At 39.6% G+C, this 23,224-nt stretch overlaps 1 protein-coding gene across 1 annotated transcript; it reads left to right on the top strand.

Moving 5' to 3' along the window:
* The first annotated feature begins 13,424 nt into the window (after positions 1-13,424).
* LOC124178269 lies at positions 13,425-15,087 on the top strand. Its single transcript, XM_046561506.1, has 5 exons — positions 13,425-13,431; positions 13,701-13,847; positions 13,948-14,171; positions 14,259-14,427; positions 14,834-15,087. The coding sequence occupies exons 1-5, from the start codon at positions 13,425-13,427 to the stop codon at positions 15,085-15,087; spliced, it is 801 nt and encodes a 266-aa protein (XP_046417462.1).
* Positions 15,088-23,224: the final 8,137 nt, after the last annotated feature.

Below are 23,224 nucleotides of genomic sequence, written 5' to 3'. Positions count from 1 at the left end.
CATCCGACGGTTTCATTATTATGGTTCGGTGTTTGGTGTTGTTGTAAGCCGAAACCAAATCAGATAAGATATCGAGCCACTTGAAGCTTCCTTGCATGCTGAACCGTGTCCACATTTTACCTTTCAGCGTGCGATTGAAACGTTCACAGATCGAAGCCTTCAAATTACTGTACGTGGAGTAAAGTTTGATTCCGTAGCGTGTCATAAGTGAAGTAAACATTTTGAAGAGGACTGGCTCAGCCAGAAAACCATGCGGGATCGGTTATCGGATGTTTACGCTACGAAACAACTAGACTCGAGAGCCCCGAGGACTGCTCTCGGAGGAAGGCGGTCCTGGAGACATTCGACTGTTAGCCAGGACACGAAGCGCATCAGGCCGAAACCGAAATATTCTCTACAATTTCAAAACTGTCAAAGTTCCTGTTTAAAATAAAATACCTTCGACAGATCAGAAGTGGGATATACCACGAGCTACGTTCGAAATTGTGAAATTTGAAAGCCACAAGTGTGAGTTATCAAAGTGAAAGTGTTACGACCGGAGAATAGAACAATATGCCACCGAAGTCGAGCAAGAGAGACCGTGACGGGGAATCTAGAAGGACGAAGGATGACGATCGGCAGCGACTGAGATCGCCTTCGTGCCACCCGAAACGACACAGTTCAGGGGCCAGCAGTCATCGCCGAAGCAGGTACAGGAAGCTCTCGGATCGCACCCGTCATCGAAGAGTGGCTTCAGGATCTGATAGCAGCCGTCGGTGCGGAGAGCGCCAGCGACGCACTGAGACGAGGAGCAGGAGTCGGTCGCCGAGTTACCTGACGCATGGATCTGCGAGCAGGAGTCCGGTGGGTGGTGCCGCAGCTCAGGGTGAGTCCGATTTTGCGAAGCTAACTGAGGTGTTGTCGGCTATCATCAAGACAGGTTCGAAACGGTCTAATCATTACGTGAACGAGAAGGTATTACCTGAATTTGATCCGGAAGAAAAAGATTTATCGGCTAAGGAATGGTTAGAGAAGGTGAACATGTACGCGGTAATGTATGACTGGGATGACCCGCACAAAATCTATTTGGCCTCATTAAAATTAAAGGGTATTGCAAGGGGCTGGTATGACGGGCTAAAGAGTGCTCCTATTAGTTGGGAAGCTTTTACGGTAGCAATTCTTAGACAATTTTCAGGGGAACAGAATTTTGGGGAACTACTTGAATACGCGGTAGCATATAAGAGCACGCCGGGTCAGTCTTTACAAGCGTACTGCTTTGAGAAGGTCAAAAGAATTAATCGAGCAAATCTAGACATCCCGGAGGAAAAGATTGGTGAATTCGTGGTTCACGGAATCCACAATGAACAATTAAAAATGAATTTGATTACTGCGAAAAAAGGGACGCTCGCAGAATTGAGTCGGTGTCTGGAATCCGTGTCGATTGGCAAGCCTAAAGAAACAAAATATGCAACGGACGAAAAGAGCACGAAGCGTCCTTTCGGGCTAGTTAAGTTTCAACCTCGATCCGGGCGTCTTGACCCTGATGCGTGTTATAATTGCGAAAGGAAGGGGCACCGGAGAGTCAACTGCCCGGAACCAAGGCGGGATAGGGTTAATAAAAACGAAATGGGACTGCCAAAGGACCCCCATCACGTGACCGAAAAAAATATCGGAGTTAGGGGGAGGTGCGGTTTTTGTCAAATTTTGGAGCATACTGAGACGGAATGCCGTAAAAAGCAGCGAAAGGAGAGAGACGAGAGGAGAGCATGACTAGATGGCAAGGGGACGGTCTCGCTACGGGGCGCAACCTCGCTTGACGTATGCCAGATTGAGGCAACCCGAGTAAATAAACCACTTAAGAGGTGCGTTCTAGGCAATCGGGAAAAGACCTGTACCGTTGATCTGGGAAGCGACTGCTCGATTATCCGGGAGAGTCTAGCGAGATCCTTAAATTTAAAATTTAAAGCTACGGACAAAACCTTGTCGGCATTCAATCATGCGATAGTCGTTCCGATCGCTCGATCAAGAATCGAGGTTCATATTGATGAGATTCCATTCAAGATAAAAGTCTTTATTGTTGCCGACGACCAATTGTCGAAGGAAATTCTTATCGGGCGAGATATCTTACAAAAGGCCAGTACTAGGGCTATATCAGACGCGTCTGGGGTGACATTTACCTTGGATCAACCGGTTAAAAACGGTAAAGTATTAGAAGTTGAGGCAATAGATGCCGACCAAGCGGGAGCGGTGAAAGAGGATGATATTTGATGCGAATACCTCGACGCGATCAACAGAACGAGATTGTTGAGGCTACTAAATAGTTATCGGCGGAGCATATCTCTGCAGATGAAGGAATTAGGTAAAACGGATGCCGCAGAGATAAAAATTGAATTAACGTCCGAAGTTCCCGTTTTTCATGGGCCCTACCGCCTCTCTAAAACCAATCGGGAGAAAGTGAGGATCATGGTAGCAGAATTAGAGGATAACGGTATTATTCGCGAGAGTACGTCACCTTACGGGAGCCCGGTTGTACTTGTCCGAGAAAAAAATGGGGAGACGCGAGTGGCAACAGATTACAGAGGTCTCAACCGCATTACCAAACGTATTCAATATCCATTGCCTATAATTGATGACCAAGTAGATCAACTTTGCAACAAACGAGTTTTTACATCTTTAGATTTAAAGTCCGGGTTCTATCAAATTCCCGTGCACCCCGATTCTATCGAGAAGACGGCTTTCGTTACGCCGGACGGTCAATGGGAATTCTTGCGAATGCCTTTTGGGTTAGTCAACGCGCCAGCTGTGTTCCAGAAGGCCGTGAACAGAGTCCTTAAAGATAATGCCCTCGTGTACATAGATGATATATTGGTCGCTACAGAGACGCTAGACGAAGGGTTTGAGAAACTAGAAGTAGTCCTTAAGGCTCTTCAGGCTAACAATTTGACGATCAATCTATCTAAATGTAAATTCTTCCAAAATAAAATCGAGTATTTAGGACGTGAAATCTCGGGGGAAGGGATACGACCAGGCACTCATAAAATTGATGCCGTAACAAAAGCTGGTTACCCTACTAATATAAAGCAAGTTAGGCAGTTCCTAGGTCTCGCGGGATATTTCCGCAAATTCATAAAGGATTTTGCGCGAAAGACGGCCCCATTAACGAACCTCTTGCGTAAAGATGTTTCTTGGTCGTGGGGAGCGAAGGAAAGCGAAGCAATTGACGAGATAAAAGCTATGCTAGTGAGCAGACCGATTTTAGCAATTTACGATCCCGAGTGTGAAATCGAGATGCATACGGATGCGAGCGCGTTGGGCTTGGGTGCCATACCAATACAAAAACATAGGGAAGGAAAACGCGTGGTCGCATACTATAGTCGCAAGACGACTCCTACGGAACAAAAATATCATTCGTACGATTTAGAAACGCTGGCGGTATTCACGGCATTGAAAGCATTTCGGGTTTACCTATTAGGAATCAAATTCACCATAGTAACTGATTGCAATGCCGTACGCGCTACAGCGAGTAAAAAGGACATACAATCGCGAGTCGCGCGTTGGTGTGGGTATTTGCAAGACTACAATTTCGATATTGTGTATCGCCCGGGTACCCAAGCAGCTCATGTCGATTATATAAGCAGGAATGCGATTGATTGTTGTGCTATCGATATTACGGAGAGCGAATGGATTAAGGTGGCCCAATCGCAGGACCCAGACATAGATTTAATTCGTAGGATCTTGGAGTCTGGCGAAAATCAATCAGAAACGAAGCAATACTATGACAAGTATGACCTCAAGGCAAGGGTCCTTTTTCCGAAAGACAGACACGGGTAACAAGTGGGTCGTACCGAAAATGTCTCGTTTCAACGTTGTGAGATTATACCACGACGAACAAGGGCACTTCGGTCTTGAGAGGACGTTAGCAAAGCTGAAAGCAAATTACTGGTTCAAGGGATCACGTTCGATGCCACGCAGTAAGCCGCAATGGTGAGTTACTCCCATCCTGGGATGAGGGCCCGCATTCAGTAACCCTGAGATGCAATCCGTGGTCAAGATTATTCCGTGCGACGGGTGCTGGCAAGGCTGTAGCAGCCGTACACCCGACATCCTAACTCCCAATGTCCTCCGAACTAATCACTTTTGGCGATATCTGATTATCGGTTGGCACTCTTGCGAGGACCTGATCACTCCTCTGCGGGGTGTAGATTGATACGCAGTTGTCGTCTTTCCCACCTCTTTAACACTTGATGTGTAAATAAGAGAGGGTCTTGTTTTTTAGATCGTGGCGAATAATTCGTGCGAACGAGGGGGTCGAGGGCGACCCAGGATGGTCAGGGAGGCCGAATGAAGTAAACATTTTTGAAGAGGACTGGCTCAGCCAGAAAACCATGCGGGATCGGTTATCGGATGTTTACGCTACGGAACAATTCGACTCGAGAGCCCTGAAGAATGCTCTCGGAGGAAGGCGGTCCTGGAGGCATTCGACTGTTAGCCAGGACACGAGACGGATCAAGCAAAAGAACTCTATATTCTCTACAAATTTAAATCTGTTAAAATAAAGTACCTTCTACAGTTGCGTGAAATTCACACACGTATTATATGAAATCTACTTGCTACAAAGAGATGCCGCCTTTGTCGGCACTGGCATGGGCAAAATTCAAAACTATAAACAGAGGCATCGTAGGCGCTGCTATCTCGCGGCTTTGTAACGTTTTACTGAGCAGTACCATTTAGTGACCTGTGGCAGTAGGTATTATAAGTGATCGGCTGAGAGCTCGACTAAATATTATGTCGACCTGGTACATTATTTATTGAATTAAATTATCGTGACTCCAACGCGAGGTCCGGGTAAGCCTCGTACTGTTTGTAAAGAAAATGTGAAAAATGCAGTATTGAAACATAAGAATGACATTCTGCTCGAAAATGCAAAGATCGCCTCGGCAAAAGGAAAATGTGTGGGTAAACCTATCGATTGAATTAGGTATAAAGCCTACCAGCCTACACTCATACGTCGTTAATGATCGATACGATTTAAGAAAAGTTTTATTGAATGATAAACTCAACGACTCCTTGCAAAATTCGACAATAAATACAACTGCATCTTCTGTCGACACAAATTCAATAGCGAACACAAGTTTAGATTGTCTCGATTGTTTTACATTTGCGATACCTGAGACAGAAATTCAGGATCTAATCACGGAAGTAGTACACAAAACTACTACAAAGAAGGGGAAAAAAATCAAACGCATTCGAACAGTACTGCGACCTAAAGTATGGGCGGAAAAGATATCGGCTCATTTATGGAATTCGTTACAACTCAAGCATGGATTTCAGTTTACGAACCGTCATTTGACCAAATCAGCTAAGCCAGGAAATACGAAAGGTAAAATATTATAAGTTTTAAATTATTGATTCAAAAAATTTCATCATAGTTTTCGTTTTATATTTTCAATTGAAAAAGTTGTGTGACGAAAGCTTAAGTTTTCATTTGTTAATAATATCAACATTTTCACAGTGCTTTGAAGAAGTTTTCTGGAAGTTTTCAGCTTCTTAGCTCTCATTGTTTAAGAGCCTAACGGAGCTTTGAGCGAAACAATGGCAAATTAACTAAAGGTAACCGAGTGACATTATGTAAAAAACATAAAGAACGTTTGCGAGACATTATAACTGGTCAGTTGCATGAGTACGAAAATTTATGTAATGAGGTAGAAACCAGAAGCCAAAGCGGTGAATCCGAAGATGATGAGGATTTGGATGATGAGGATATTAATAATGAGAAACAAAAAATGGATAGACCAAAGAACTCAAAGAAAAAGAATATGTACTCAAATGCATGGGAGCAATGGGCTACTGAAATTGAGTTAGGAGTAAAGACGAAAATAAAAAATGAAATTGGCGATCGTGATAACGCACATTTTGATTTAAGAATAGCTCAAAGATTGCTGAGAGAAATTAGGCATTTACCAATGTGGTCGAATCTTCATAATAAGAAATTTAATACTGACAATATACGCCCCAGCTCCAGTGCTGCTGTCGAATGTGAAATTAAGAAAATCAAACACGGCGTATTGGCTAAAAAGGGAAAGTACTCGAGAGTAGATGGAACTGTCCAAAAAAATTATCAAATATTATGATGGAAAATTGAGGATTCTATACGCAAATGACGAGATCACATCGGATGAAATTGACAGAAGTGATACTCTTGAAGAAACCGATAAGCCTAAAATGCTACGAATAAAAACCGAAAATGACTCGAACTCAACAATACACAATATGGAATTCGAGGGGTCTGGTTATACGGATAGCGAAAAGCCATCACTACATATTGAAGAATCAGCGTCACATTATAGCGAAACGCCAGTGTGTGTTAATAGTGATTTTCTTCTATCAAAAGAGGACGATACTAGCCTTGTCTCTCAGCTCTTAACGCCAACGCGCGACCCAGAAGTACATTATCTGACGGTAAGAGCATTCAAATGGAATATTTTATCTAATTGCCTTGAAGTAATAATTGATAATTATTTTCGAAATTTTTGTGATAATCTTGTGCTTATGACACGTTTGACATTATTCGTTTCATTGAGCTGAATATAACTATAAGTATGCTTACTACTTGCTGGGTGCGTCTTCGTTGTCTCTGCGTACTCAGCTTGTACTAAAACTTTTCTACCACATTCGATTTGAATAGGCATTTTATTAAATTCAAATGTAACGTTGCAGTGTAAAGAAGAATCAGCGGTAACTGGTCAAAAATCTCCGTTGAAAGAGCTGACTAACAATATGCAACAATGTGTAGCTTGCTTTCGAGGTGATCAACCTGAAGGAGCGCATTCCTGCAGGGTATGCAGAAAAAAAGTACACGCCCTACCAGGATGCTCTATCGAATCGGGAGAAGAAGGTTATGGCCAGCGAAGAGTGGGTGTAAATTGCTACAGCTCAGAAGACATTAAATACAAAATGGTCTTAACGGAAATAGAAAATCACAAAGGCTTAGCCTTAAAAGATTTGAAAAGTAGTAACGAAAGCGTTACAAGAAAAAACAGATATCTTGGCCAAAGTAAAAAAAAAATTTGTGACATGCTATTATACCATTTAAATAATATAAGAAAATTTACCAATATTAAAAAATGGCAATGCTTTGAAAATGAATTTTGTATCTATAAATGGTGCAAAATATTCATTTAAACATACGTGTGCAGTAGATAGCTTTTACCAAATTATTCTAGCAGCCAGTATAGATTATGCACATTTCCAACAATACGTATTAACTACAACCGGATGTAATCCGTTATTTGGAATCGTTTCTGACACATTAAAAAAAGGGATTACAGCGAATACGTATAGATTAAGAGGTCGTTTAATGCTCAACTTTAAGGGAATTGAAATCCAGGAGAAAATGTTTAAAATTGTGGAATGTGATTCGGCTATCAACGATCTCATCAATTATATTTTGCAAAATCAGCCAAATATTGAACAAAAAATAAAATGCATAAACGGTTGCAATGAAATTATAAATAAAGAGTATTCTGCCGTACTCCAAATAAATCATTTGAAAAATAATAAAAACTTTTTCAACGTAATAAAAGGAAACATGACCAGTAAAAGACGTTGCGTAAATTGCCAAGGAAAAGTAGACATTGAAATGACTACTGGTGAGCCAGCTGCTATTCACTCGGTTATCCATAATCGTCTCTCTGGGCACTACCACTTTTCAGCACCCATCTATTTTGCTAGGTGTGCAGGGTCACCGGCAACCCGATACATATAGTGCCCAGAGAGGTAAAAGACCTGACTTTATATTCTTAAATAATATTAATGTGTTTCAGGTAAAATGATATGCATCGAGATTTATGGGTTCATCGAAAAGGGGCTGCATATCGAGTTGAGTATGATACCAAAGATACTTAAAGATGGTATCGATGAGTTTGAACTGATTGGTCTGATTGATTACTACGGCTCAGAGATACAAAAAAAGATGAAATAGGCCACTACACCGGAATATCGTTCAGAGGAACGTGGCTAAAGTATGACGGCTGTCAATTAAAGCCAAAGGTGTTGAAAGACACATACAAAACGAAGCCGAAAATTGTCTGCTATATTAAAGACAATATACATTAATTGGAAAAAACCACGGGGGTCCAGTTTATCGAGTGTTCGAAATGAGCACTTTACCCTGAAAAACGTGTGGCACAAACTATCATCCCATACAAATTAAAATACCTTCTGTACCAAGTAGTTAAGAAATAAATGGCAGTAATATTTCGATTGAAAATTTTCGGGTCTCCGTCACGGAGATATGGTCTTATTGTTTGCGATCACGTGCTTTACCAAGCGTCGTTCACGTATCACGGTAGCTATACGTATATATATATGCGGCTGCTCGATTTTAAAACCTGGTAGGAGCTCAATTTTCCAAAATGGTCTTTTTCGATTCTTCGCACTTTTGGAGTTCTACAAAGATACGGATCCTTCCCTTTTCTCAGAATTTCTTTATCTGCGGTTACCGTGTCTGCAAATCCTACGGACATATGTTTCTGTGATTCAGAAGAAACGTCTTGTCTATAATATCCGACATTAAACTCGTATTATTCGTTTCCAAGGTATGAGACTTGTATTGCAAAGTCAGAAACCAATTTAATTGAAAAAGACCAGAATGAATAATTTTTTAATGATTTCTATTTACCATTTTATTTATACACCCTTGATTCATTTATTCGTTATTTTAATCTTAAGAGTGAATGGATGGATGAAAATGAGTTTTTTTTTTAACAATTTATTTTTACATCCCTAATTTATTTATTCATTTGGTACGAGAACGAATGTATCTTAAAGTTGAACGTGCTCATGATTTGTATTGAGACTGACGATTTGCTATTGATAATACAAAAGTCAATAGTTTATCCAACGTAGCTGTAAATTGTGATAATAAAAAAACAAATCGTCACAATATACATATTATGTTCTCTTCAACTTTTGGAGTCACGCTCGGCTTACGGCAAAGAAAAAAAAAAAAGCAAAATATGAGCTCAATTATTATCTGTCTGGGGGTGCGCTAACTTTCGATTTTTTTTTTTTTTTTTTTTTTTTTTATAGACAAGCGCGACAAAAAAGAAAGTTTAACGACTGATTTGCGACTTATTTACGGCAAATTATCAACCAAATCAGAATTACGCATGATGCTCGCTGTGCGTTATTTTGGTAGATGGCGCGCTAAATTCTTGAAAAGTTAGCACGCCATCCACTTTTTTTTTGAAAATTGTGTGCGACAAAAAATTAAGTTGCGCGACCAATTAACGGATAATTAACGGCTAATTATGCAGTAGTCCGAATTCACATTTTCGACAATTGGCGAGCCACCCTAGTAGAAATTTGATCAGGTCTTCCGTGCTACAGACTAGCACCTGATCAGGAAAGCCAAGTCTGGAATTCCTAGCCAGAGCCATGTCAGGCGCAACCGTGGTCAGCCGGTTCTGGATTTATTGATCCTGGGCCTGAGCAGGCGGGTCATTTTGAAGACAAGGACCCAACCAGTTGGGCTGAATTTAGTGCGCATGCGTGCTAAATATATATATGTTCCCATATTCGCCGTAATCGTTATGTCATTCCTAACCTATATCGCAGTTAAACAGTGAATCCTGTCAAAAACAATCAACTACATGGGCGAACTCATTTTTTATTTTATTCATAACGCATGTTTCACTAATTGTAAATCAAAGTGCAATGGAACCTTGTAAGCGTGCGGCCAACGAATCTGCGCGGCGCAGAATGAAAAAATCTCGAGCCATCCGACGGGCGATTAGCGAATTTGCATCAAATTCAGGTAGATTCGATTTTCATAATACCTAATTAAGGACTATAGTTACACAAGGAATAATAATCTTTTGTGTTCTTTCTGGATGATATTTTACAAATTTGCAGTGTATATCTGATACCACTTGTCCAGTTTTGCCCAGTTAATTGAATCGTCTTTCTTCTTCTAGACATTCTTTATCAATTACTGCAATTTAAAAATGATGATATTATTCAAAAATTTCCAGTCCAAACAAATATATCTAAAATTATAGTATCTCATCTTTGGATAGTCAATTTAGGCCTCGGATCAATCCCAGCGAAGATAGATTATTTTACTTCGATTACTTTTCATAAGATATAGGAATCAATATGCATTGATCAAGAATTTTTGTATCCCTTCAGGTATATGTTTCATGAATCCGTTCCTATCCATTATAATTTATTAAATTTCAAAATTGACTTTTCACTTCTTTTACCAAACTTGATGTAAATATGTTGGTATTTCAGTTGTTGTTTTTATTTCATCAAACGTTTTTACAGTTATCACTTGAAATAGATTATTAGCGACAAAAACAAAACTTTAATCAGTCATATTTTATAGAGAGAAATCTTTGTAGTCATCCATCGAAACAATAATTAATAGATTTCTTGATAGTGACTACTCCCAGTGGACACATGACCTAGCTTTGACATCACTGGTAAGTCATAGCTAAGTAATTAAAATTTTACGTAATGTTGACATACCAGTGACATTCTTTGTGACTAAAATATGATTACGAATAAATGACATCATTCTGACATCATAATGAGATCAATGCGTTCACTGGGCTATATGTATACAGATTTAGAAATATTAATTTGTATACATATCTTAAAATTGTCAATCACACCCCTTTTTACAAACTCCTGCACTATTTGAAAACAAAAGATAAGAAAAAAAAAAAAAAAAAAGTGGTGGCATATGTATAGTCGAAGCTTCTTCATAGGCGAAGTTGCCTCGTAGTTTTGAATTGAACCTTTTTTATTAGTATGAAGGATAGAGGTTGAGGTTTCTTGAATAAAAAAAAAACTCTCGCGTTTGAGCCATCGAATTATGAATGTTTATTGGCTCTTGTGGGAAAAGCCTTGCGGCATAAAAACCCACGAAGTATGAACGTGTATTTGTAAACGTATGAAAGTATGTGTCGATTGTGTATATGAACGGGTATATGCCGGTTACAGCCCGTTTGGCTCATGCCACCGCGATCTCGAGTGCGTTTCGTATTGCGATTTTTGTTTTATTCGATTCGATCGAATTTCGTATGATTTGCATTTGCCTTACTCCGAGGAGCGAACGTGTATGAGAGTATGATTGGTGTTGGTAGTACACCAAGAGCGCTCGGGCTCGTTGTATGATGGAAGGGTGCAAGACCCTTGGTATGCGTGTATGGGCACTCGGTCCCGTGTAGAATGAGAGACACTCGGGCCGTACTCATCTACCTTACTCCGTAGAGCGAACGTATACGAGAGGATATTTGGGCCTCTCGTCTTTTGGTCGTGGTACGAGAGAACGCACGGCGTCACTCACGATCGTCACTAGACGGACGACTTAACTCGACTGTTTTTAAAAAATGCGTGATGCGCGCTCGCCTCCTCATCTACGCGAGATTTGGCATCCCTGCGGAGACGAATCGTTCGAGCGCGGCTCGCACGGAGATCGCAATGACACGGGCACAAAACGACGCTCAGGCACTGAACAGCATACCTGCCGTTGGGACAATAGTAAAGAAATTATTAATTAGATAGTAGTCTTACTTAAGGGGAGATCCTAGTGAAAAAGTTGATTTTTGTAGTATAAAGTTGTAGTATAAGAGGTCAGATCTTCACACCCATGCCCAAGTTTGTAAATTTTAAAGTTTGTAGTATTAAGTGGCTAGATTTTGATTTTCAACCTCCTGCGATGAAAATTCAGAAAACTGAGACCTCTTTGCAAGACTTCAAAGGGGTTCTGTGAAAAACTTGTTGCATCTCAATCATGACGCAGTCAAAATTATTAGATATCGACATACTTCCTTCGACGTGGATCACGTTTGACGTTGACAGTGGCCAATGTGTTGGCAAATTTATGCCGCCACCTTACAATGACGAACAACGAGTAGCTGCAATGCACGACCTTGTGAAAAACTGTGCACCACCACCAAAAACTTGGCCCACACATCCGTTGGAGCTAAGAGGCCAAGCGAGTAAGTCAATCTCCATATTACATTCGATTTACATAATATGTCGATTGTTGACGGGTCCTAAGAAAACAGATGTATTTCGGCGAGGCATATGAAACGGACATATTTTGTCGGGTAGTCTAGAACAGACGTATCTCAATAGACTCTACAAGATATGTATCAAGCTTTGTTTAACTTGCTGTAGCGTATTTTGAGATTTTATGTTCTCGTCAGTTCTATATGGCTGCACTCGCTGAAATACATCTGTTTCCTCAGGACCCGTCGATATTATGAATCGGAATATTTGACCCAATTGCCATGAGACTTTCATAATATCGTTAATTTTCCAGAGACGTACAATAATGCATTGGAAAAGTTATAAATATTGAGAAAAGAAAAATATGCCTATACCAGTGATTCAGATAAAAGACCTGAGGAAACTGCAAAGGAACTAGAGCGATCATATCGCCCTAAAAACATCAAAATAGATGTAGTAAAGACTCAAGCTTTATTCGATGTGCCTGAGCTCAGTGACGAGGTCATTGAATCTGATTGTTCTTCTGTCATGTGTAAGTACTTCATTTATGAAGTCATGATTCATTTGGGCAGCAACTCAAGCATATGAAGCTGAAGCTTAGCTTAAATTGCTGCCCTAATTTCATACTGTAAGCTTGTTCTACGATTCGCTTACGAGACTATTACATATTCCGAATCATGGTCGCGTAGCGTACAATCTGTCAGCCCTCAGCTTCTCATGTGGTGGAGTATCGTTGATAGCTATTAACTAATATATAAGTGCTTAGTTCCTAGTCATAATTAACAAGGTGGACCTCCGTTGTGTTCCATTTGGAATAATCTTAATTGACCATTGGATTTAAAACCATGTAGAATAATTATAGGTAGAATAATTATAGAAGGTCAATGATGGTCAAAATTCAAGCAAGTTGCTCATGACATGAACCAATTACTGGAAAGTAGATAGGTGATGGCTATTCACAACATCTCCACAACTAAGGAACTAGTCAGACGTCATTAATCATTCTTTAGCTAAATGGAATTATGTCCCACAGCTGCAGTTGCAGGCAATGGTTCAGACAGAAGTACCAAGAAAAGTTCTGTACGGCAGTCAAGAAACAGACTTTGGGAGAAAAAGGCACGTTCTCCAAGTGTCTCACAAGACTTTTCCGATTGCAACGATTGCAATGTACGTGCCTCGTCACAAGCCATCAATGCTTTGCCCAAAAATGTAAAGCCAAAACCAGGTTCTAAGAAAGATTTCCCAATAAACAAAAGAGATATGAAGGGTAAAAAAAGCGGCATTCCCTAAGTCCTTGCTCTCACTCCCCCGACTCTAACAATAGCAATGTGCGTGCCTTATCACAAGCAATCGTTACTTTGCCCAAAAGTTACTACCCAAAATCGGCACCAAAGAAAAACTTTCCGCGAAAAAAATTAGATATGACAGGTAATTCGTTTATTGTTGAAATTTTGATAAGACAATCAAAACAACTCGCTTTATATCTGTCTAGGTACGCAGAATAAATTGAAGTTTGTTCAATCCAAGACCCCCTCAACTAATGCTTCTTCCATCAGTAAACATCAAAGTTCACATAGAGCTAAAAATGTGGTACCAAAAAATCACACTCGACAAGTGGTAAAAGTCATTTGCAATCATCAATTAATCAGAATTACATAGTGTAATATTATAAGTCAGAGAATTTATAACCTTTTCAGTAGCCGAAAACTATCACAAGTCAGCTGTGTTGCAAGGGATCGATGATGATACTGGCCCACAAGGTTCTAGTTCGTATTCGCCAACTCGTTCACAGAATTCAAAAAACCTACTAACACATCTGATAAGTGGACCACAATTGGCAAAAGGTCTCAGACACCACGTACTCATTATTACGGCTTAATCTCCCAAATTTGTGAATTGGATTTTATTCATGGTAGTATAATTTGCAAACCTATTTATTTGTAGATGAGAATATTGTAAGAATGTTCAAGTCTCTCAGCGTTGACGTACAGGATTTGGTAGAAGAAGTGCGATCCTTGCGCAAAATCATTGAAGTCACCAATGGTGCCCAAAATATTCAATTACCAGAAGAGATTGAAGACATGGAAATACCTATATCAAACATGGCAAAATTCGTAATTTTTTACGAAAAATTAAATAAAGAGAATTCTGGATTCCGTAACAGAGTGGTAAGTTTTAGTGATCGATAGTGGTTAATAAACTTATTATTGTACTTAGACTGAAACTGTTACATTTCATTTCGATACATTTTCCAGGCACGCTCTTTACACCTACATATCGACCGGGATGGGGTATTGTCAAAAAGCGTCAAGTCGATGCTTAAACACTACCTATCAAGAACACTACTATTGTTGTTCACTGCAGTAAAAAAGACAGAAGGCAAGGAAGTCTTCAGTGAGACGAACTTCTGTAAAATCATAATGGGTGATGATGTTGATGTTGTATTTGATAAGTATGTATCTTAAAAGGCTTTAAAGGATTTATTTGCGAAAGCTCGACTAGTTCAGTGGTTCACCTCTTGTAGTGTAGTCTGATAACAGTTATACTTTTCGAGCAGTCAAGTCTCATACATACGTTGCTAGATAAGGTGAAAGTAGAACCTGTTGACTTCGATTAAGTATTTGAAGATGAGGGTTTGTCCAATTATGCAAAAAATAACAACTAGCAGAATATAAGATACATTTTTGAAACTTCAATCGCTACTCCCGAGTGAACAATTCTTTGCTTATAAATCTAATAATTAGTGAAATTCTGCTTATTTTTGAGGCATATTTACAATTAACAGTGAAGACGAATATTAGTTTCACTTCCATAATTATTGCTTTTCCAGGAGTACTAAACGAACAGCACGCTAAAAACGGGAAATCACCAACAAAAAAAAGTGTATTTTACAAACAGCTTGGAAATTTAATCAGCAACGCAATCGATTGGGATGGACATCGTAAAAAAAGAAAAGAACGCCGAGAGACTAACCTGAGGAAAAAAAATAATGCTATACCAGAAAATGAAAATTCCCTGCCGGAAAGGGACAATGCTAGCCCGAGGACTGACGATACTTTTGAGAATTCAGAGCCGCTTGTTTGAAAACTGATGTTAATAAAACAACAGTCTGGTCTCAAGTACTTGCAAGAAAATCAAACCAAAGTAATAATGTTCAAACTTAAAAATATTCATTGTTTAGAACGTATCGGAATACTAATTATTGCTAAAATAATACTGAAACTATATGTGATTCTAAAAAAACTATTAATTATTGCTAAAGAAATAGTAGAGCTGTATTCGGTATCAAATGATAACCAAAGACTACAAATAATATTAAGATGCTACTTAATTGTTCGAAACAAGTGATATATTTATCATTAAGACAAACTATATTTACATATGTAAGGGAGAGCGGGGCAAACGGGGCAGCCGGGTATAGGGGATACGTCGTCCAATAAAAAAACCCGGAAATTTTAGATTTTTTTTAGATTGACAATCTTAAAAAAAAAAAATCATTTCGTAAATTTTCAAAAAAAAAAAAAAATCATTACAAACATATATTTTCAATTTCTGACATCATCGATAAAAAATTTACGATTTTTTAAAAAAATAATTTCAACGAGATTTTCAATTATAAAGAAACCTAGAATTTTCGGAAATTTTTTTTATCGGCTGAGGTGCCCCCCTTCACCCCGCTCTCCCCGACATATCATATTATTGTAATACTCATATTACAATAATGTCAATAAATATAAAGTAAATAATAAATATTTGATATTGAATTTTGTTTCTACATTATTTTCATTACCCATCTAAATACTGGATTTAGCCGTGTAATGTGATCAGTAGGGGCTGACAGCGCGCTGGATAGGTATATTTAGGAAACACTGATAAGCGCCTCATCAGCTGGGTTGGTTAGGCGCTAGCCTGGCCAAGTGTAACATCCCTAGTCAGGCGCAGGGCAGTTTGCCACCTCAGAAAATAGTCAGAAACGCGTTGAACTAGTCAGCGCCTGACCAGCGCCCACTCATAATTTCTACTAGGGCAAGTTCATGTACGTATGCAGAACTCCCGAATACGACAGCTCACGAAGTTTGTTATTCGCATCCGTACGTTTGCACGTGTGCATATAGGTCCGGCGATAACGTGACATTGTCGCACATAGTTTTGTCTTGAATTAAACTAAAAGCGCCTCAATGACGAAGTACAAAATTTGTAACTAGTTACTAATAAAACGCTTTTTTGGCGCAATAGAAATTATAATACGCTCATTTTATTATTAAAAATAACGCTTTCTATAATCCAAAGTTCGCGAAAAAAATTTAAATAATATAGTTTTTTGGCAATATCAGCTACGTTTTTGGAGATAATCGACTACTGTTTGCGGCACATCGCAGCACAAGCCTAGCACATTCTGGCACAAAACTTGCTTTTTCGAAAAAACAAAATGGCCATGCTGGTTGAAAAATGATTTTTTGACGATTAGAGCCCGGTTTTTGGATGATTGGGACCTGCGATTGGCGGCACATTGCAGCACAAACCTAGCACATGTCAGCACAACTCGTAGAATCGGAACATCGCATTTAGAAAAAAAATTATCGAAGTTTGACGAAAAAATTTCAGATAATAGTGTTTTTTGGCAATATCAGCTACGTTTTTGGAGGTAATCGACAACTGTTTGCGGCACATCGCAGCACAAGCCTAGCACATTCTGGCACAACCCTTGCTTTTTCGAAAAAACAAAATGGCCATGCTGGTTGAAAAAATGATTTTTTGACGATTAGAGCCCGGTTTTTGGATGATTGGGACCTGCGATTGGCGGCACATTGCAGCACAAACCTAGCACATTTTAGCACAAAACTTATTTTTTCTCTACTCTCAAATGGCCATGCTAAGTTCTTGGACATTAGTATACGGCAGGCGATACGTGACCAATATTTTTCTATTCATATTTCGATTTTTAGTTTTTATATCTCATTCTGTTGACAAGTAATCTCTGCTGCGAATAATTACCGGTATTACACTTGGATTTTTTTTTAATAATAAATACGTAAAATGAAGCAACCGAAATTCCGAATAAATAATTATTGTTATTACTGGTAGGTACTATTTTACTACTTACATTAGGTTATTCGTATCAAAGCGATATAGTGATATTTAAAATATTTTGAACAAACAAGTTGTGCAATCCTAAATAAGCAACAAGTATTAAATATTCGTATACACTAATGGTTGTATAAAAAAGCCTCGGGATTTTATAATGTGGCAGATTGTCTCATATGTATAATGTCATGTATCGGTATATCATTAGACAGCATCTCCAGAGATAAGATGAGACAAATTGAAATACAACGGGCCAGTGAAAACTTTGTCGAAATGGCAAAAAAAAAAAGAAATACAAAAAAAATCCCAAAAAATAAATAAAAATACAAAAAAAAAAAAATACGAATAAATACAAAAAAATACAAAAAAAAAAAGACAAGACGGAAAAGACAGTGCTTTTTTGTGTTACTTTTGAACACCTCACAGCCGTTTTGAATTATGCTATAAATTCGAAGTTAATACACAAAAAAATGAACTGAATTTTTTTGATATCCTATAATTGAGAAACCTACCTAATGTTACTGTTTTGACTCGCGGGAAAAATATCTTTCCTTCGGAAGAACAAAAAAGTGTAAATTGTGTCAAAGAAATTGAAAGATGACTTTTTTCCGCTAGAAGCGAACGTTCGAATTAAAAGACAACGAGTTGCGATAATAAATATAGCACCCATCGTTTCCATGGTGAAGCAAGCCGTGTAATGGAGCTATTCTGCCACTCGCAAAATGCCTTCGTCCTCAAATTTTCTGAGAATCGGATCGCATACATACAGCAATCTACCCGAGTTTGACAAACCGAGTTGATTCAAAATTTCCACGAGAGGACAAATCAGAATTTCTTTTTTCTTGTACCTACTTTCCATCACGCAGGCGATAGAAAAGTATTGGTTTCACGTCGAAAACTACCTTCTCCAGTTCATAAATTTTCGATTTTTGGACCCTTTAGCTGACATCATACATGATTATGAACATAGGTACATACGTTGGTCTGTCTGTCTGTCTATGTCTCTGTCTGTCGGTTTGTCATAAATTCAATTAGGCTTAGTGTTTTGGAGAACAGGTGGACGGAAAAATTTGAAATTATAAAGGATTATAGCTTGTGTTCTGACAGTGAAAAATTATGTTCAATCAAGATCGACTAACTGGTTGGGCGGTAAAGAAAATGAATGGTAATGAAAAGTCTAGGGAAACCTGGTTGACCAAATTTTTGGTTTACAAATTAAATCAAAATTTTCTGTCAGGGGCATCAAGCGGATCCCCGCCATTCAAAGGTTCTGGCAATTTCCAGTATATCATTGCAAAATCTATTTTGTACAACAACGAACATCTTCGAATTTTTTTCGAATTCTTTGGAAAATGGAGCACGGCACAAGTTGGCACAAACATGGCACAATCTAGCACGATCGAAAAAATTCAAAAATCTCGAAAAATCCGAGCCGTGTGTCAATTTTTCAATTTGCTCGATGATTTTTCTGGATTTTTTCAACTTTTCTCGAATGTTTGGGAAAATAGAGCACGCACAAGTTTGCACAAGTTTGCACAAACATGGCACAATCTAGCATAATCGAAAAAATTCCAAAATCTCGAAAGATCCGAGCCGTGTGTCAATTTTTCAATTTTCTCGATGATTTCTCTGGGTTTTCTCAACTTTTCTCGAATGTTTGGCAAATAGAGCACGGTACAAGTTGGCATAAATGCGGTACAACCCAGCGCCATTTCTCTCAACCTGATTATTTTTTTTTTCCTTGTGAATCATGGACTTGTCGAAAAAATTAAGTACGGCACAAGTTACCACAAATGTAGCACAACCCGGCACAATTTTTTTTTTTATCTCAAAAGTGCTGGGCTGATCAGATTTTCGATTTTTGTGATTTTTCGGGAATCCTTTGAAGTTAGGAAAGGCGGATTGACGACACAAGATAGCACACTTTTAGCACAACTCAGCACAATTTTTTATAATCATTATTTTCGACAAGTGCTGGGCCAACTTCACACACATCAGTACCGGAGCCTCTACTAACTTTTTTTTTTAATGCTTCGAACGCTCGAAGCTCGTCTTCGCCAAATTTGAACGATGGGTTTTTTCGGAGCAAATCGTACAGAGGTTTGGCAACTACGGAAAATGACTCTATGAATTTACGGAAGTACGAACACAACCCCACAAAACTCTGAACACCAGGCACGTCAATCGGTATAGGGAATCTAACTACTGCTTCAATACCCCGTTTGGATGGACTTATCCCCTCCGCCGAAATACAGTATCCTAGATACTCAATCTCTGTTTGTAGGAATCGGCATTTGTCTAATCTTAATTGTAACTTATTATTGACCAAGGCTTTAAGGACACGTTTGAGTACGTCAAGGTGCTGCTTAATCGTTACCGTGGCAATGAGGAAGTCATCCATGTATGCCACGATCTCGTAGTTCTTATAAATTCTGCCAGTACTTTGTTTACGAACCGCTGAAACTTTGACGAACCTGTTTTAAGCCCAAAAGGCATCCTTAGATATTCAAACTGACCTAGAGGGGTCACGAATGACGTATATTTAACTGAATCTTCGGCTACCTTGAGGTGATGAAACCCGTCCTTCAAGTCAAGTAAACTATAGTACTTCTTATTCTTAGCGAATCGATTTGGTCTTCGGTCAAAGGGATTGGGTAATTGTCCCTCTCGAGAATCTTGTTGAGGAATCTATAATCTATGCAGAGCATATATTCTCCATTCCTCTTTTTAACTAAAACTGTAGGCGATGCGTAAGGCGATTCACTAGGTCGAATCGTTCCGCTTTCTAACAGTTTGTCTAAAATCTTTTTCAGCTGTTCTTTCTCTGTAAAAGCTACCCTGCGTGGACTAAAATGAAAAGGTTTGTCACTAGTGAGGGTCAACAATAGTTCTCTCTGCACCTGTGGCTCAGTTGGACGCTCTGAGGTCAGATAATCCGTAGTTAACAATTGTCTTACTGCTGACTGACTTTCTTGACTAATGTCTGGATTTATTAATACTGACTCCGCTACGTCGGTATCTACGTTACAAGTTTCAATATTGAACAATTCTTGGACAATCTCTTTTTTCTGCTCGGCAGGTATTTTCAGCTCCAAGTTTAATATCTTTAGTACGTCTCGACCTAGAATTATTGAAGTTTTCGTTGTAGAGTCTAGCACAACCCGAAGGTCTATGCAAGCAAGGCCGTCGAAACGTACGTTTGCCTTAATTTTGCCTCTTATTTATAGGTTACTATTATTTAATCCTACATACTGGTTTGGTTCAACTTCTTTGGTATCTATATCTACGTTGGGTACAACCTGTTGCTTGATGAGACTTATGGGACTTTCCGTATCCAATAATGCATCCAACTGAAGACAGCAAGTTGACTTGCCCACTCTGACGTCGATCTCAGCAATCTTATAGAAGTCCGTTTCACCCAGTTCTGACAAAGCTGATCTGTTCCCTCTTAACTTTGGGACAATCCGGTAGCTGGTGGTCTGTTGCGAAGCATTTGAAGCATGCTCCTTTCTCTCTCTTCGGAAGCTTACAATTTACGGCAAGATGCCCGCGTTTACTGCAATTGAAGTAACGTGGACTCTGAGACGTGCTCTCTGGTCTTTTTTCGATCACCGACGCCTTGAGTTCAGAAGCTCCGAACGTCGTCTTAGTGTATCCACCCCCATGAGCCTCGCTCTTCGTAAAGATTTTCTTTTCAGGTGGCAATTTCACCTTCTCGAAGGCCTCCAACAGGGATGACTTTTCCCGGAAACGCTGTATCTTTGCTTGAGTCTGAATAGATATATTGGGGATTCCATCAATCAAGTAGTCGACCAATTCTTCTTCATCGATTAGAACTTCGCTGCCCAAAATAAGCTAGTCATGGAAATAGGCACTGAAGTTTTCTGATGCCTTCCAGAGCCTGTCCTCAAATTTCTTTCTTCGGGCCAGTCGATTTGGGCCGTGGTCGAACATCGCAGCCAATTAATGTAAGAGTACGTCCACCTCCATACCGATATATTCTGGTTTCGACTGAAACCACTGGTTTGCGTTGCCCTTAAGATTGGCACTTAACAGAAGTCGAGCGTGCGCATCGTCCAACTGATACGTGCGGCACAGTAGCTTAAACTGTTCTTCCCATTTCATGAAGTCGGCATTTCCACCCTCGAAGTCACCTATCAACTCCTTCATGGCATTGATATTGTGGTTACGTTGTATGAGTTGCTCCCATACAGGTTCTCTGGATGCTGACGTGGTCTCACGTGACAGAAGAGCAGGCTCACGACTCACCAATTCTAATTCTTTGGCCATCATATCTCGTTCTCGGACCATCATATCTCGTTCTCTGGTCATCATATCTCGTTCTATAGTCAGAAGTGTTATCTCTCAATAGTTAGTGTCGATGCTTTGTTCCGGAATGGCGTCGTTTATCAGAATTTCCTCACCCGCGTCAGCTGATCCTCTGTTGTCCAGAATGTAGGATGTATCAGCTGCAGCAGTCAGATTGACTATTCCGCTGATCCATTGTCCAGTAGGATCATTCTCGTGAAGACGCTTCGACAACTCGGACTTGGTTCCCGTAGTAGGAAGCCCTTTAGTCCGTGCAGCCTCCTTCAACGTATTGAGGGTACACTTGTTGGGGTCTCTAACCTCACCGGTTTGTACCGTACTCATGTTGGTTTTGGCGCACACGACACTAGCGCCTCGAGCGTTTCTGTAGGTAACTTTTCGCGGACTCACTCGATGAAGGTCCCGAACCGATGACAGCGCGGCACGCGTTCTTCTTGGGAACTACAATCGACGCAACGCTACCAACAATATCGCCACTTTCTGTTTCAGGTACGTATCGCGAACAAAGCACTGAATCAGTGATGGACGGTTTATGCACTGAAGAAACCCGCATAGAAGTTTGACTGAGAAAAAAAACGGGACAGAAGTTTGACGGAAGATTTTCCTTTTCCCGAAAGTTCGTCACGAATATCCGTAAACACCGTGAGCACAGAAGGTTTAAACTGAAGCGACGCAGCTCGAGCTGAAGCGATCACGTTTCACACTATTACTTGATAGTAGGCGTAATTTCGGACTCATCCCACTTCTGAAGTTTTGTAAGGATGGTTGAACGGTTGAATAAAATACTCCGTGAGTAGCCTCGCACAGATTCTTGTTTCACAAAATCTCTTTCTTGTATTTCGGACTCCTCTCTCCTCTGGCGGTTACGCGCGACTGTCTCTTGAGTCTGTCCCCCTCTCGCCTTAGCCTTGCCACACACCAGGCGGTGGCGCCGCTCGGGCTACTAACTCTTACTCAAGTGTCCATCGCGTTCAGCCCAATCGTAATACCAAGGTTTTCCATAATTCGGAGAAAGGCGACTGTCCCGTCGTTAAAAGTGCTAGCCGAAATATATGCGGCGAATTTAAGAATCGTTAAACCACTCCATGAATTTTTCGGAGCAATTTTCCAAATCTTAGAATTCAAATACTTGTTATTATTTTGTGTGAAGCCTCATAAACATCTCTCCAGTAACTCGTCGTTACTAAGTGCTTTATACACTTATTTGATTGCTACTGCCACTGTTTTATCGAGTCCAGGTTTATGGGTATATGATTCGAGCGTGTGTGCGGCTTCGGCTCGTCGCCACGTGTACCAACTTTTCTTTGCCAGGACAGTTGTCATGCTGAGGATTTTCATCGATTGAGCACTTATGATAATACACTTCTCGCAAAAATTAAGGGAACTGCTTCATACCCTGTTGACAAGTCGTTTATTATCGACGAAATTACATGACTCTTGGTGAAAGTCATATACAATACAGAAGATACTAAATTTCGTAATTGTTTTTACACACTTCATTTATTGAAATCAGTGAAGTTGACAGTCTTGACTCTTGAATTCGTAATGTTCATGTTTTTCGTGTAAACATCTATAGACGGTTTTCAATTAATTTACAATGATAATTTTTCCAAAATAGTTGTACACAATGGGGCCGTTTTTATTTCAGAGTGTGATCTGAACTCAGCGCTCTTATCGAAATAACAAAAAAAAACGTTAAGGGGGTACCCCAGTCGATTTCGACATTGATGCATATATGTATCTTCTTTCTTTATTTTTGCGTCAAATGAAAGTATGTGAGAGTGTTTTTGTTCAGAATTTTGTGTAT

The sequence above is a fragment of the Neodiprion fabricii genome, chromosome 3 (assembly GCF_021155785.1).
Source record: "Neodiprion fabricii isolate iyNeoFabr1 chromosome 3, iyNeoFabr1.1, whole genome shotgun sequence".
NCBI classification, from domain to species: Eukaryota; Metazoa; Arthropoda; class Insecta; order Hymenoptera; family Diprionidae; genus Neodiprion; species Neodiprion fabricii.
Note: the sequence above shows the minus strand (reverse complement) of the source record. Positions and strands in the feature narration are given on the sequence as shown.